The sequence below is a fragment of the Odontesthes bonariensis genome, chromosome 14 (genome assembly GCF_027942865.1).
Source record: "Odontesthes bonariensis isolate fOdoBon6 chromosome 14, fOdoBon6.hap1, whole genome shotgun sequence".
In the NCBI taxonomy this organism is placed as follows: domain Eukaryota; kingdom Metazoa; phylum Chordata; class Actinopteri; order Atheriniformes; family Atherinopsidae; genus Odontesthes; species Odontesthes bonariensis.
In genome coordinates, this window is record NC_134519.1 from 30,120,136 (window position 1) to 30,133,484 (window position 13,349).

At 40.7% G+C, this 13,349-nt stretch overlaps 2 protein-coding genes across 4 annotated transcripts; both read left to right on the forward strand.

Moving 5' to 3' along the window:
• The first annotated feature begins 698 nt into the window (after positions 1-698).
• Positions 699-2,399, forward strand: LOC142398411 (dynein light chain Tctex-type 5-A-like). Of its 2 annotated transcripts, XM_075482392.1 has the most exons (5): positions 699-751; positions 1,141-1,289; positions 1,518-1,609; positions 1,811-1,935; positions 2,019-2,399. In XM_075482392.1, exons 2-5 carry the CDS (start codon positions 1,177-1,179, stop codon positions 2,220-2,222), a joined length of 534 nt encoding a protein of 177 aa, XP_075338507.1. In that variant the 5' UTR covers positions 699-751; positions 1,141-1,176; the 3' UTR covers positions 2,223-2,399. The 2 variants fall into 2 exon arrangements, with proteins under 2 accessions (XP_075338507.1, XP_075338506.1); XM_075482391.1 differs by lacking the exon at positions 699-751 and having other exon boundaries at positions 826-1,289.
• A 1,154-nt stretch (positions 2,400-3,553) lies between these two features.
• On the forward strand, positions 3,554-13,310 carry mier1b (mesoderm induction early response 1b, transcriptional regulator). Of its 2 annotated transcripts, none has more exons than XM_075483974.1 (13): positions 3,554-3,607; positions 4,376-4,400; positions 4,819-4,967; positions 7,574-7,759; positions 8,400-8,529; positions 8,671-8,738; positions 9,093-9,165; positions 9,531-9,682; positions 9,782-9,863; positions 10,216-10,310; positions 10,487-10,614; positions 11,213-11,340; positions 11,451-13,310. In XM_075483974.1, the coding sequence occupies exons 1-13, from the start codon at positions 3,599-3,601 to the stop codon at positions 11,756-11,758; spliced, it is 1,533 nt and encodes a 510-aa protein (XP_075340089.1). In that variant the 5' UTR covers positions 3,554-3,598; the 3' UTR covers positions 11,759-13,310. The 2 variants fall into 2 exon arrangements, with proteins under 2 accessions (XP_075340089.1, XP_075340090.1); XM_075483975.1 differs by having other exon boundaries at positions 10,568-10,614.
• Positions 13,311-13,349: the final 39 nt, after the last annotated feature.

Genomic DNA, 13,349 nt, shown 5'->3' on the forward strand with positions numbered 1-13,349 from the left:
TAAATTTGGATGTATACTTGGCACATATGTAAAATAACGTGCTGCTGAGGTATGGGGACACAACATTAGGAGCTGCTTTGTCTATTATTTAGCAGAATGGTTGGCCTAAATAATGAAGATTGAAATTCAATATGATGAGAAGTACTTGAGGTGCTCAGAGAAAAGGAGACACCCACAGTTCCTCATGGAATAGGACTGAAATCTCTGAAGAAGATAGTCTACAGATCTTCTGGATAGATTGGTCTCCAACTGCTGCTTCCATGGTTAACAATAAACTAAATCTCTTTTTACAATTATTTAAAAAAAAATCAACCCTTTCTCGTTTCTTCAGGTGTTGTCAGCCATATTTAACTGTCAGTATCAGCAGATGGAGTGATTGGGCATGATGTGACAATACAAATGACAACTGAGACATCTGATGTACTGTCAATGAGGACGAGAGATGTTGGATGTCTACACAATTATTTTTTGGGGGTAATTTCCATCACACTCCCTGATGAAAACCAAGCTCAAGCAATGACACGTTTATCCCACAATGACAAACATACAGGACATACAGTTTTGTACCCCAACGTCTCCTCAACGAGAGACTTAAAATTGTAACAAGCCGTCCGAAAAAGTGGTTAAATTCATTTAATTCACCTACTGACCTACACCAAGGAACCCCGCCCACTGGCTAGTCACTGTTGCCATGACAATAACAAACCATTGGCTTACTTTGTTGAGCGCAGTTCAAGAGCTCCTGAAAACGGTAAGAAACAAATTGACCCAGTATTATACATGAACAACTTCTCTAAAACGCTAATGTATTAGGCCCCCACTCTTTATAATTTAAAGAAAGAATGGTACAATTACGAGCCAACGTGAGTAGGTTAAGCTCGGGAAATTTGTATAATTTCACCGTTACCGTCTGAATATCTATGTTTTCTCTTTCGGTAAAGTTGGTATAGCCTGCAGTGAAGGCGTTCTTAGCTTGTTTTGATTCCCTTTTCTACGCACTGCGCGTTGTTTTACTCGCTTCACCCACCTTTAGTACCTACACATTTTACACAGCACCATACCGCGAAGTGAGATAGTAGAACTTAATCCACTGAATGCAACTGTATGTGTTTAGATACTGAGAGAAATTGTACTATACAGCGGTTATAAGGCAAGCTAGAGGAAGCAGAAGCTGGGATGTCTGACCAAGTGAAAGACAAACTCCAAAGAAAAGAGAAGAAGGTAGGCAAGCTGCCTGCTGATGGCAGCCATGGAACCAGAGGCAAAGAAACAGCTGGAAAGACAAAGGAGTGAGTAGACTGCAAGTTATCCACGTTTTATCCCTGGTGACTTAGTTTTTTTATGAATTAAACATGACGTGATACGCCTCCCATTGACTACGTCCCAGTTAGGCTAATATTTGGTCGACAATGTCAACTCAGCAATTTTAATAGTAGTAATTATCCGGAGATCAGACAACTGCAGTGTGTATTTGTTGCCGCCTTCTGGCATTTCCTCAGTCTGACCATGTCTTTCAGCTCTGTAAGTAGTGTGTCATACACAGACGAACTGGGACACCATGAAGACCCCATTCAGAGGAATACAACTTTGGAGAATACCTACCAGTTGGGTGCGATAACATTCACATTAGTGCAAACACTCAGCACCGCAGCATCTTCACCATCAGCTGCACAGAACTTGGATGATTCAGATTTTTTTTTGCCACTAAATTAATCCAATTTGTTCAGTTTGACTGATTCAAATCTACGTTTTACCATCACCACAAAAATGATTAACTGTGGAATTGCTCTTGATTCTTTTGCGATCACAGGACCTCATAAACGCTTCCCCATCCCTGCTGTCACAGACATACTGATGGATGTACTTACCAGCCACCTTCAAGAAGAGAAATATGAAGTACAGCGGACTCGAGAGCAGACACTGACTCTTTGTGCGGTAAACGAAAGCATATGCAACTCTTTCTAAATCCGTCTGAATATTTGCTCAATAGATAATCCTTCTTCTCTTACTCCTCCAAGATAATAAGAAGCCGCGTGAAGGAACTTATGATCCCCAGGTATAAAATTGTCGTCCTGGTCCACATTGGCCAGCTTAACGGGCAGAGCATGCAGATCAGCAGCCGCTGTCTGTGGGATGCATCCAATGACACCTTTTCATCTTACTCTTTCAAGAACAGTTCTCTGTTTTGCGTTGCCGCTGTGTATGCTGTCTACTTTGAATGAAACGTCGAGGATGAACGCAGCAATGACTGATTGAGGTTGTGTATTTCTCAAAGTGGCGATCAGCATTCTGCCTTCAACAACTTGTTCTTTATGTGCTGTGAATTAAGATATGTATGAGGTAATAAAGCAGAAAAAGAAAAATCACTGCACTTTCAATGTTTTGCTCGTATTGAAAATTAGGTCATCGTCGTCATCATCCATCACTTGCACAGCTGTCATCAGGAGGTCAAAAAAACTTTTGTAAACCAGAAGTCAGTTTGTTAAGAGCTGTGTTGATAACACCAAAGTTATCTGAGCAAATTTAAGTGACTTCGCCGACCATCTGGCAAAGTTTCCTTCCCGTCCGTCAGTCCTCTCCATCTGGATCCTCAACGGGTGTAAACCAGTACCCAGAGAAGTGCTCGACCAACATGCGGAGCAGCATGACAAGCCGTAGTGGGGATCTTATGTATATTCGCCATATAAAAACCTGAGGTGATTACATAGCAAGAAAGTGGGCCATGTCTGATGAAGAAGGTTTCAAGGTTTCGGATCTCAGCTGGGTACTCCTGCTTCCTCCCACAGTCCAAAAACCATGCATGTTAGGTTGACTGGCCTTTTTTCTCAGCCTGGAAGTTAAATGGTTAAAGCTACGATGTCACCATCGAGACCCAGCGGGCCAGTCCCAGTCACAGGGAAAGGACATTGTCATCACATGAGTTAAGACAGGGATGATTGGAGAAAGCTGTTTGCTGTGAAGTAGACAAATAAAGAAGAAGAAAAAAACAAAAACATGAAAAACACTTCTCGGGCGCATTTGGGTGGGTATATTTGTGTCAAGACTTAATTTAAACCATGATCAAATTGAGGTCCTCAAGAACAACAAACAAAATGAGGTTATTGTGGTCATAACCAGCATTGTTGTGCTTTGCTACACATAAATATGTCAAGTTACAGTACATACAGAAGTATTATTAGATCATTAAAATGTTTATTACCTTTGAGAGATAAAACAAATAAACTTGATACCGCATATGCCTCTGTTATTTAATGGAGAAAATTAAGCTAAAAGCTAAACTAAAGCCAAAACCATTTAACATAAGTACTTCACACAAATATGCATCTAATTCTGGAATCCAAATGTAATGAATAATAATTCTTTCATTGATTTAGGTTGTAATGAAAAATGCCACAATATATTGTCCGTAAAATTACTTGTTTATAAATTCAAAACATACAAATGGCTGTTGCTAGCATTATATTACACAATCCGCATTATTTCTCCCACTGCGTCCCCTGATCTCTGGAAGCATTACGTTGTTGATACTGCAGGTGGGCGGGGCTCCTCATCCGGGTACTGGCGCTAACCCCTGACGTGACCCTGCAGGATTGCAAACATGGCGGAGGTAAGAAAGTGAAATAAATATTCGGAAAAAAAGACTATTTATTCTATGAGATAGTTAGTCCAGCCGAATGTGTACATCTTTGGCGCGTTGTAGCTCTTATACACGAAATTAAGTACCGGCTGTTTGAGTTGCTAGATAGTGGCCATTTCTTTACTCAAGCATGTTTAGTAAACTTCGGATTTAGCTAGCATTAGCTGCGCTAACCCCGACGGAAGGTAGCAGCGGCTAAAGCAGTATTCGCGGTTTTGTTTAAGGATGCTTTTCCTCGCTTGTTAACGCTTGTATTCAGTCGTGTAGTGTGAGTTTACCGGTTAGGAATATTTTACGTTTCCTTTTTTGTCTTATTATTTGCCCGCTGTTGATAAGAAGTTAAACTTGAACATCTTAGCGAAATGTATGAAGGATATTTAACTAGCTTTCAACTTGTAATTTAAGTTAGCGAGTTCAGAAAATCAGCCCAGTAAGCTCTTGTCTGTTGAATCTATCCGTGGTTGAATGTCGATTGTAAACATTGCTATTTTTATGACGTTGTCACCGTTTAGATCTCATAGATCCGCAGAATTTTTTTCCCCGCAGGAAGCGGTGACAGTATTCTTTGTTTCTCTTGTTAAACGCACAACGTCGTGCGCGCTTTTTTCTCAAACGTACGTCCCTCTGCCATAGTAACTTGAACATGTCATCGGCGAATCGCTGCCAGTTTAACATAAGAGATCTTTGTTTCTGAAGTTGTTAATCAACTTTGTTAATGATCCTTTTCTGTTTTTTCAGCCCTCCCTCGGGAATTCGAGCCCAGGTAGCTTACTTAGTCGAAACTTTTCTGTTGGTTTGGGAGGGAATGGGAAGTTTTTGGTTTTCTTATCAAAGCCTGCATGTAATGCCTAATTGTGTGAATGTTTGAGTGGAAATCAAATGGATGTAAATGCACCAGAATCGAAGCACACAATTGGAATCTGACATAATTCCCAATTTCAATTTGTAGTATTTTCCCTACAGTAAAATAACAAATGGCTGTATGACAATTACCAACAATGATTATTGACTCTTTGCTTGTTTCTTTTACACCTGCTTTTTGAATAAGCAGTAGTAAAATATATTTTGACTATGACCATTAACTAAATGCTCAGTCACATTTAAAATTGCAATTCAAACTTTTTTTTCCCCCAATCTGATTTGTGAAATGATTTTGGCAACCCTTGTTGTTACTTCTCTAGGAGGTTCAGCAGGTTCCGTTGACCATGATTTTGATCCGTCAGCTGATATGCTTGTTCATGACTTTGATGACGAACGTACCCTGGAGGAAGAAGAAATGTTGGAGGCAGCAGATGAGAACAATTCCAACGAGATTGAAGATCTTGCGCAGGTTGGTGTCAGGCTTTTTGTTCATATCTGGTTTCAACGGTCCTGTCCGGAAAAGAAAAGTTGTCTGTTTCTGCATGTGTTTCACTGTTTTCAGCAGCTAATAGATCAAATTTCTACTGCTCTGGATAAAAATATGTTTGCTATTGGTATTTTCTTAGAGCTCTCAAAAGCATTTGACACAGTTGACCATGATTCTTTTGTCAAAACTTCACCGATATGGTCTTCAAGATGTTGTGTTCAAATGGTTTACTGATTACCTTAGTAACAGAGAACAGTATGTTTGCTTTAATGGTCATGAATCTATGAAAGCAAAACTATCCTATGGTGTGCTTCAAGGGTCAATTCTTGGCCCCCTTTTGTTTTTAATTTTCATTAATGATTTTGCTGTAATGTCTGACTCTTCTCTGTCCATTTTATTTGCGGATGATACCAACATTGTCATATCTCACTCTGACTTTGGATGTCTAATTAGAAATGCTAATACCACACTGGAATACGCCTCAAAATGGTTTCAGATGAATAAGCTTTCTCTAAATGTGAACAAATCCAATTATATACTTTTCAGAAACAAAAATAAAACTTTCTAAGCAGGACTCAAAGATGCAAATTAATAACATGGAAATTAAACCACTCATATGTATGAAATTTCTTGGGATATTAGTCGATGAAAGATTGTCCTGGAGAAACCATATTGAGTATGTATGCAAAAAAATTATGAAGTCTTATGGTATTATCAGAAGAGTCGCTTCCTTAGTTAATCAATCTTGTCTCATGACATCATATTACAGTTTAATTTATCCATATTTAACATATTGTAATATTGCTTGGGGTGCCTCATATTCTTCTTACCTTAACCAGATACTCCTAATTCAGAAAAGATTCTTAAGAATGATTTCAAACTCTACAAATCAGGCGCCATCTGCACCTTTATTCAGTAAATTCAGACTCTTGTCAATTTTTTCTATTAATATGCTTCAAACATCTCTGTTTATGTTTAATTTCATTCATTGTAAACAAGACATTCCAGGCACTTTTCACACGTTCTTCTTGTTATCATCAGATATTCACTCATATTCAGTAAGAGGTCAGAACAATTTTCTTTTACCTCTTTGTAGAACCTCCAGACATAAATGTTTTATCAAATTCCATGGTCCCCAGCTCTGGAACTCCCTAGACAGAGGTCTCAAGCTTTTATCCTCCTACAAAATGTTTAAGTCTAGTTTGGTGAGGTATCTACTGTCCAGGAAAAATTTCAATTGAAATTAAATTGTGATTTTGTTCTCTCTCTGTATTTTTCCTTGTCTCCTCCTCTTTTCTGCCTTTTCACACACACACACACACACACACCCAAATCCACAGCCACCCCGTTTCAGACACGTCCCTTCGGCGAGAAACAGGAACAGGTGAGCCTTCCAAGGCTGTGAAAGCGGACTGCGATCGTTACATATTCTTCCCCTGGAAAGCAATGTTCACGATCAATGGCTTTTATTTATTTTTAACAGCATCCCCAGTACACACAACCGCTGACTTTTCCTTTGCTCTGCGCATTTCACGGAGTACAGTTTCACAAACCTTGCACGATTCCGAGCAGCTCAGTAGATGGTCAGTTCCGACAGAGACAGACACAGACTGCTGCGAGCTGTGCGCTCCGCTGAGAAGGTGATCGGCTGCAGCCTCCCATCTATCCATGACCTGCACGTCTCCAGGACTGTGGGGCGAGCAGGTCGGATCACAGCTGACCCTTCTCTATTTGCACCACTCTCCTCGGGCAGGAGGCTTCGGTCCATTTGGACTAGAACCTCCCGTCACAAAACCATTTTTTTTCCCCCTTGCTGTTGGACTTAAGAACACTTCATAATCACCTCATAACCTGCCCCAGTCACTTTACCATCATTAAAATTGCACTAATGAAGCTGCACTGTTGTTGCTCTGTATATTGGATACTGTGTATTGTTGTACACTCCGTGTACATTTTATAATCATATATTTTTATTCTTTATTTTTTATTATTATATCCTATGTTACATGTTTGCTCCTTACGCCGCAGCAAATTCCTAGGTAGTGAACACTGTTCACTAACAATGGCAATAAAACTAATTCTGATTCTGATGAGCTTTCTTTTCAGTCAGTGCATTACTCTATAGCTCTGTTTTCAGTGAGAGCAAGGGCAGCCAATCAAGCAACGGCAACCGAATAGCGCCAACACCTACCTGCATTTCATCATGAGGTTGCCAGATAAGCTCTGAAACGACGCCAATAAGGGCAAACGATGCATTCTAAACCCAGCATAGTAACAGCTGTTTCAGAGAGCCTTTTAGGGAGGTTCTGAGCCATTACAGACCCAACCAATTTTTTTGGGCTACATATCACATCACAGAACAAGGATTAATGCCCCATTCAACCATTCTCTATCACCTTTAAATAAAAATAAAAAAAAATGTAGTTGTTAGCCCCCCAGCACAGTGTTTTTGACAGAATAACGTGCCCTTCAGTCTTTTCCATCAAATTTGACAATCACTGTGAACCCAATTGTGCCAACATTTGCAATATTTGTCAGATTGATCTTTTTTTCAGCTGAGAAAACAAAATCTAATCTTCTCTTTATAGGAGGCAGAGATGCCCATACACGAGCTGCTGAGTCTTTACGGTTATGGGGGCAGATCACCGGCTGAGGAAGAGGAGGAGGAGGAAGAGGAGGAACCAGAGGAAGAGGATGATGAGGAAGAGGAGGAGGAAGAAGACCTTGATAATGATGAAAGCAGCAGAAGCACTGGCGAGTTGAAAAGGAATGAGGTGTGTTGGGGTTTAATTTTTGTATATTGATATTCACGTGGTAAATTTAGGGACTGCTTGGTCGGTGTAAGAAGGTCGGTGGTTCGAATCCCGGCTGGGGCCTTTCTATGCAGAATTTGCATGTTCTCCCCATGTATGCGTGGGTTCTCTGGCTTCCTCTCACCGTCCCAAAAAAAAACAAAACTTGCATGTCAGCTTTTTTAAGAATATATATATTCTCTTCAAATCTAGGCTAAAAACCTACTTATTTAGGATTGCTTTTAATACCCAGTAGTATGATGGCACTTTTATCTTATTTTATGTTATTTGATTTTGTTGTATTTTATTGCTTTCACTGTTCTTTTATTGTTTTTATTTGTTTTTACTTATTCTTCTCTTTATTTATTACCTGTTGTAAAGCACTTTGGTACATCGTAATGGTTGTCTGTAAAGGGCTGTATAAATAAAATACATTTACATTTACATATATGTGTAGATATCTATAGCTATAGATGCATTTTTTAGGTTTTGTTTTCTCTAACTGTGATCTCAAAATTCAGCTATAAATTGAACATTGTTTCGCTTGTGTTCACATTTATGTTATTCGGCATATTTCTCCAAGCACTTTACACACCTTTTCTGTATGTTTGTGTGTCATAAGAGCGAGGAATTCAAGACCTCATTAGGACAGGGCAGCGAGGCCCAAGCCACGTTGGAAGGTCGCACGCGCTCTGTCAGGTCACTTGGCACCGCCGATCTTATTCGCCCCCAGAAACTCAAGTACTTTGAAAGTAGGTGCTTTCCGATTGTCCTCGTTTCTTTCTTTCTAGTTTCTTAAGCTCCCTCTTGTTTCAACTTTATTAGTTTAAATCTGTATTTGAAAGCGCTGCAGTGAGGTTTTGCTGGCTGACTATCACATTACGCTGTTACAGGTAATAATGATGCAGAAGAGGAGTCGGATGAAGATGAGGACTATGTTCCATCTGAAGACTGGAAGAAGGTATGCAAGCATTTAACCTCTTCTAACTTGCTCTGTGACATTACTGCTGAATTTCAACTTTACTGCTGAGCATTTTACAGACCAAATCCGGCCTAGATGTTTTAGATGATCAATTATACATTTATTTAATCTTTTTTACAAAGTACAAAGCTGTCCAACTTAGCCATTGCTGTAATGGATTCATTGCTTTCAAAACCTTACTGTAAACACAGAAAAATGGTAAACTTCTCAAAGCACAGATTTTTCTCTCTATTCAAACAGAGCTGCAAATCTGCCCAGAAATGACTTTAGGAAGAAAATGGAAATTCAAGAGTTTATCTCAACTCTGTCCGAAAAATGCTTTTTCTTCCACAGGAGATCATGGTGGGCTCCATGTATCAGGCAGAGACCCCTGTTGGCCTGTGTAAATATAAAGACAATGAGAAAGGTAAGTCGGGCGGTTGGCAGTCCTGTGCTCCTTGGCTCCTCCTACAGTTCTGGGATGTAACACCACTGTTATAAAAATAAAATAAACTTCATCCGAGCCTTGAACACGCACAGCGATACGTGTGAATTTGTTGTCATGCTTTAAAGGCTGACAAAAGAAGCCACCGAAAATGTCAAAGGACAAGCTGTGATAATCCCGCCCTGTCTTGCTCGCACACTCTATCTCTTCTTCCTCAACCTCTACCATAGAGTCTTTATTTCTAAGAACAACAGAGTGCCCTTTGAGGGTCCAGATAACCTGAAGTCAGTCCAGTAAATGCAAGGTCGTTGTCTCATTGCTCTCTTTTGCTTTGATCTGTCCTGTAGTTTATGAAAACGATGACCAGCTGTTGTGGAATCCCGAGTGTCTTCCCGAGGGCAAAGTTGTGGAGTTCTTGACAGAAGCATCGAGGCGGACAGGGGATGAGAAGGGGGTGGATGCAATCCCAGAGGGATCTCATATCAAAGACAATGAACAGGTGAGTACATATCTTCAGATTGTCATAAACACACAAAGCTTAATAATCTCATTGCTCTCTATGTGACTGATGGAAATGTTTTTATCCGTCCCCCTGTAGGCATTGTATGAGTTGGTGAAATGTGACTTTGACACAGAGGAAGCTCTAAGAAGGCTGAGGTTTAATGTGAAAGCAGCCAGAGGTAAACGCACCTTTGCTTTGTGTACGGTTGTCTCATTAGTCCCTCATGTTGACTGGTTTGGGTGGCAGTGCTCTTCAGGCTGACTGCTTTTAAAAGATTACAAATCGTAAGACCTGACTTTCAGATGTTTGTCCATCTTTTGTTTTATACAGAGTAACACAGGTAACGAGTGGTCAAAAGTGGATGTAGTGCTATTTATCGGAGTAACCACCCCAATTATGACACACACACACACACACACACACGTCTGGTTTATATCATCCCTTATCTTATTTTAACCCTGACTATGACAACGGAATTCTGCCTCTTACCCTAAACCTAATGATAACCCAACTCACCCTCTTTTTAACAGAGGAGATATCCGTTTGGACTGAAGAGGAATGTAGAAATTTTGAACAAGGACTGAAAGCTTATGGCAAAGACTTTCATTTAATACAGGCCAACAAGGTAAGAGAAGTGTTACACCGATTACCTTTTTGATGAACAGTTATCCATCTGTATATGTCAACCCTTTCACGACAAGTCATAATTTGATTCATGTCTTACTTGAAGTTGTACTGAAATTGCCTCCTCAGACGATGGTAATAATGGTCATTTCATGTCTGCTGAATTAAATCTTTCAGGTGAGAACTAGGTCTGTAGGAGAATGTGTGGCCTTTTATTACATGTGGAAGAAGTCTGAGCGTTATGATTTCTTTGCACAGCAAACCAGACTTGGAAAAAGGAAATACAACCTTCACCCTGGTGTCACGTAAGTCTGTTTTCACAGATATATGAAGCTCTGAAGGAGGCCGCTAACACAGAATCATGTCGATAGATTTACGTTTGGAACTTTTGTGATTCGAAACCAGAATACAAACCTGTTAATGAAATATGGTTGTTTAGTGTGGAAATAACAAAGCTGCTCATGGATTTAAATCCAGAAAGTGTGACTCGCTAATGACTTGGGTGTACATGTATATTTTTGGAAGGTAAATGGGGTACTTTTGAACGTTATAGAGCTTTCTCTCGTGGATACCATACAAAAACAATTGGGACTCGTGGTTTTCTCTAAAATCTGAGATTGACAAGTGCAAAGTTAACGGGACTTCTGCAGCTCGATTCAGTGCAGCAGGTTTAAATAAACTAGACCCATTAAAAGTAAATAGTTTGGACTAATTCCACGAGCTCGGCGTGACGGCGTAGCTGGTGACGAGCAAAGCTCCACAGCAACTTTTGCCTGTGACTCAACCAAGTAGCATATAAAAAAAACCCAAATTTTAGGCTTTTACATCCTTTGTGGAACCCATCTGCATTCACCATCATATCAGGTTGTTTGTAAAGGGGTACGTGCCGTTGTGTTTTATTAGAGACTACATGGACAGATTACTGGATGAGACGGAGAGCGCCACTTCCAGTCGAGCGGCATCGCCTCCTCCCACCACCTCCAGCAGCAGCGCCAGCCACTCTGAGCGAGAAGACGGCAGCAGCCAGAACGGTGAGCTCAAAATGCAAAGTACTTCTGAGCGTTCAGTTACAGGAGATGATCTTTAGAATTAAACCTCGCCTCGTATTTCACATTGTTCCTTTTCCTTTTTTTCTTTTCAGGTGTTGCAAGCCACCTTGTGGATGGCTCTCAGTTGACACCATTAAATCAAGTCAAACCTGTGGGAGTTCAGTCCAACGGTCCCTCTCATCCAGCGGTGGAAGCCCCTCCTCCGGTTCCAGACAACAACTCCAACGGCTGCAGCCAACTCAGTGCGCCCAGCATCGATAGAAATGGCTCTCTGGAGCCTCTGCTCGACCACAAAAACACAGAAGTGGTAGCACACGACAGGCCGGCCAAGAGGTGCAGGACAGAGGCAGAGCCTTTGGGCCAAAGCGAGGTGGAACCATCCAGAACACATGAGAACTAAAGGCTTCAGGGCTCAGCAATGTTGACAAAAAGACACACTGACAGAGGGTGGAAAGAAATCTGCTCCGTCTCCTCCAACGGGTTCTTCAGCTGAACAGAGGATGAGGAAGATGAACCCCTGTTGACCTGTGAGCACAGTATCTCATGAGCGCTAAAAGACTAAGAAGTTCGAAGGTCCCTGAAAATCACACCTTGAAGAACACAGCCAACCAAACCGCAGCCAGTCCTGCAGGATGGACAGCTGCTCCGGCCCCTCCATCCCACCCACGCTCTGTCCGTCTGCCGGGCTCACCCCAAAGTACCACAGCTACATCATGTCCTACGAAGCATCTTCTACTCATCTTTTCCATTCCTTTTTGGTAGACTGACAAAATTTTGCCAAGAATTTCCTTTTTTCTATTTGTACCTAAAATAAATCACCTGTGATATTTTTTTACACAAGAGATATTTATATTTTTTAACCAAAAAAAGATCATCTTAACAATGGGTTTCTTGCTCTTCAAGCCATCGGTTTCGCTGTTGAGGATTTCACGCTAACGGAACGTGTTATGAAACGCTTTTGATTGTAAAAGTGGTCATAAAGATGCGAATCGGGCAAAGACGAGAGGAGCAGGCTGGTGCTGCCACCAGGGCGCTGTAGTTGCACTTTGATTGTACGTTTCTCACCGTCTTCGACGAGGAGTGACCCCAGCAGCAATCCATTTTCACTCCTTTCTCTGTCACAGCTGTTTTCTTTGATTCTGATGAATGAACCCAGGGGTTCCTCCCCCAGCCGGTTTGTTTGTGAAACGCAGGCTGACATCAGTGATGTCCTGTATTAGAACTCATGTAGATCTCTGTATTTTTGAATTTTCATAGTCTGTGCTTTGCCCAATACTTTGTTTCTACTAGACAGAATGTTTGTGATTTTTGTAAAGTTTGTATAGATTTTCTTACCTAGAACAGTTGGTACATTTTTTTTTTTTTTTTTCCATAACTGTTTGTCTATATTTTCCGGTCTTCCATGTAGGTTGTGCTTTAGTTTGTTTTGGTGGGGGGTTGTACTGTGCTCTTTCTGAGATGGATGTAGAAAAATAGCCATTCCTCTCTGTTTGGCAGTACTTCCAAGCCCTTGCGCCCCTGCTCTAAACGAAAGTTGGTCGCAGAAAAGCCACCCTGTGATTGCTTGTACTGCTGGCCTTTCAGTTCATAAAGAATAATAAAAAAAACACCTCTTGTTCAGAGTGCTTCGTTTCAGCCCGCAAGTGGCTTCAGAACCGTGAATTTCCAACAGCCGAACAGACATGAGGGCGTGACCTGAAAGACATGACTTGTTCCAGTACATTAAATGTCCAGCTTTAGGCTTTAATGCTTCACTTTGTACCCCAGCTTTGGACTAAAGATTCACAAATGAAGATAAGTTTGTTGAAAACAAGGTTGATCCATGTTCATTTTTTTTTTTTTTTTTTTTTAAACTAGGCCTTTTTTTCCCTGTGTAAACGATGACTTAATGTATTCCAAGAGTCCCCATGAATGGAATAACATTGGATTAATTTAATAAATGTATTAATGAATTTGAGTCGTCATCACTCGCAAAGCAAATGCAGGACAAC

Bases quoted from the DNA above. Each gene is read 5' to 3' on its own strand.
- mier1b (XM_075483974.1), top strand. The intron at 7,760-8,399 runs GTGTGTTGGGGT...GTGTGTCATAAG, and splicing joins GCGAGTTGAAAAGGAATGAG to AGCGAGGAATTCAAGACCTC. The intron at 9,683-9,781 runs GTGAGTACATAT...GTCCCCCTGTAG, and splicing joins ATATCAAAGACAATGAACAG to GCATTGTATGAGTTGGTGAA.
- LOC142398411 (XM_075482392.1), top strand. From the start codon at position 1,177: ATGTCTGACCAAGTGAAAGACAAACTCCAAAGAAAAGAGAAGAAGGTA. The intron at 1,290-1,517 runs GTGAGTAGACTG...CATGTCTTTCAG, and splicing joins ACAGCTGGAAAGACAAAGGA to CTCTGTAAGTAGTGTGTCAT. The intron at 1,936-2,018 runs GTAAACGAAAGC...TACTCCTCCAAG, and splicing joins AGACACTGACTCTTTGTGCG to ATAATAAGAAGCCGCGTGAA.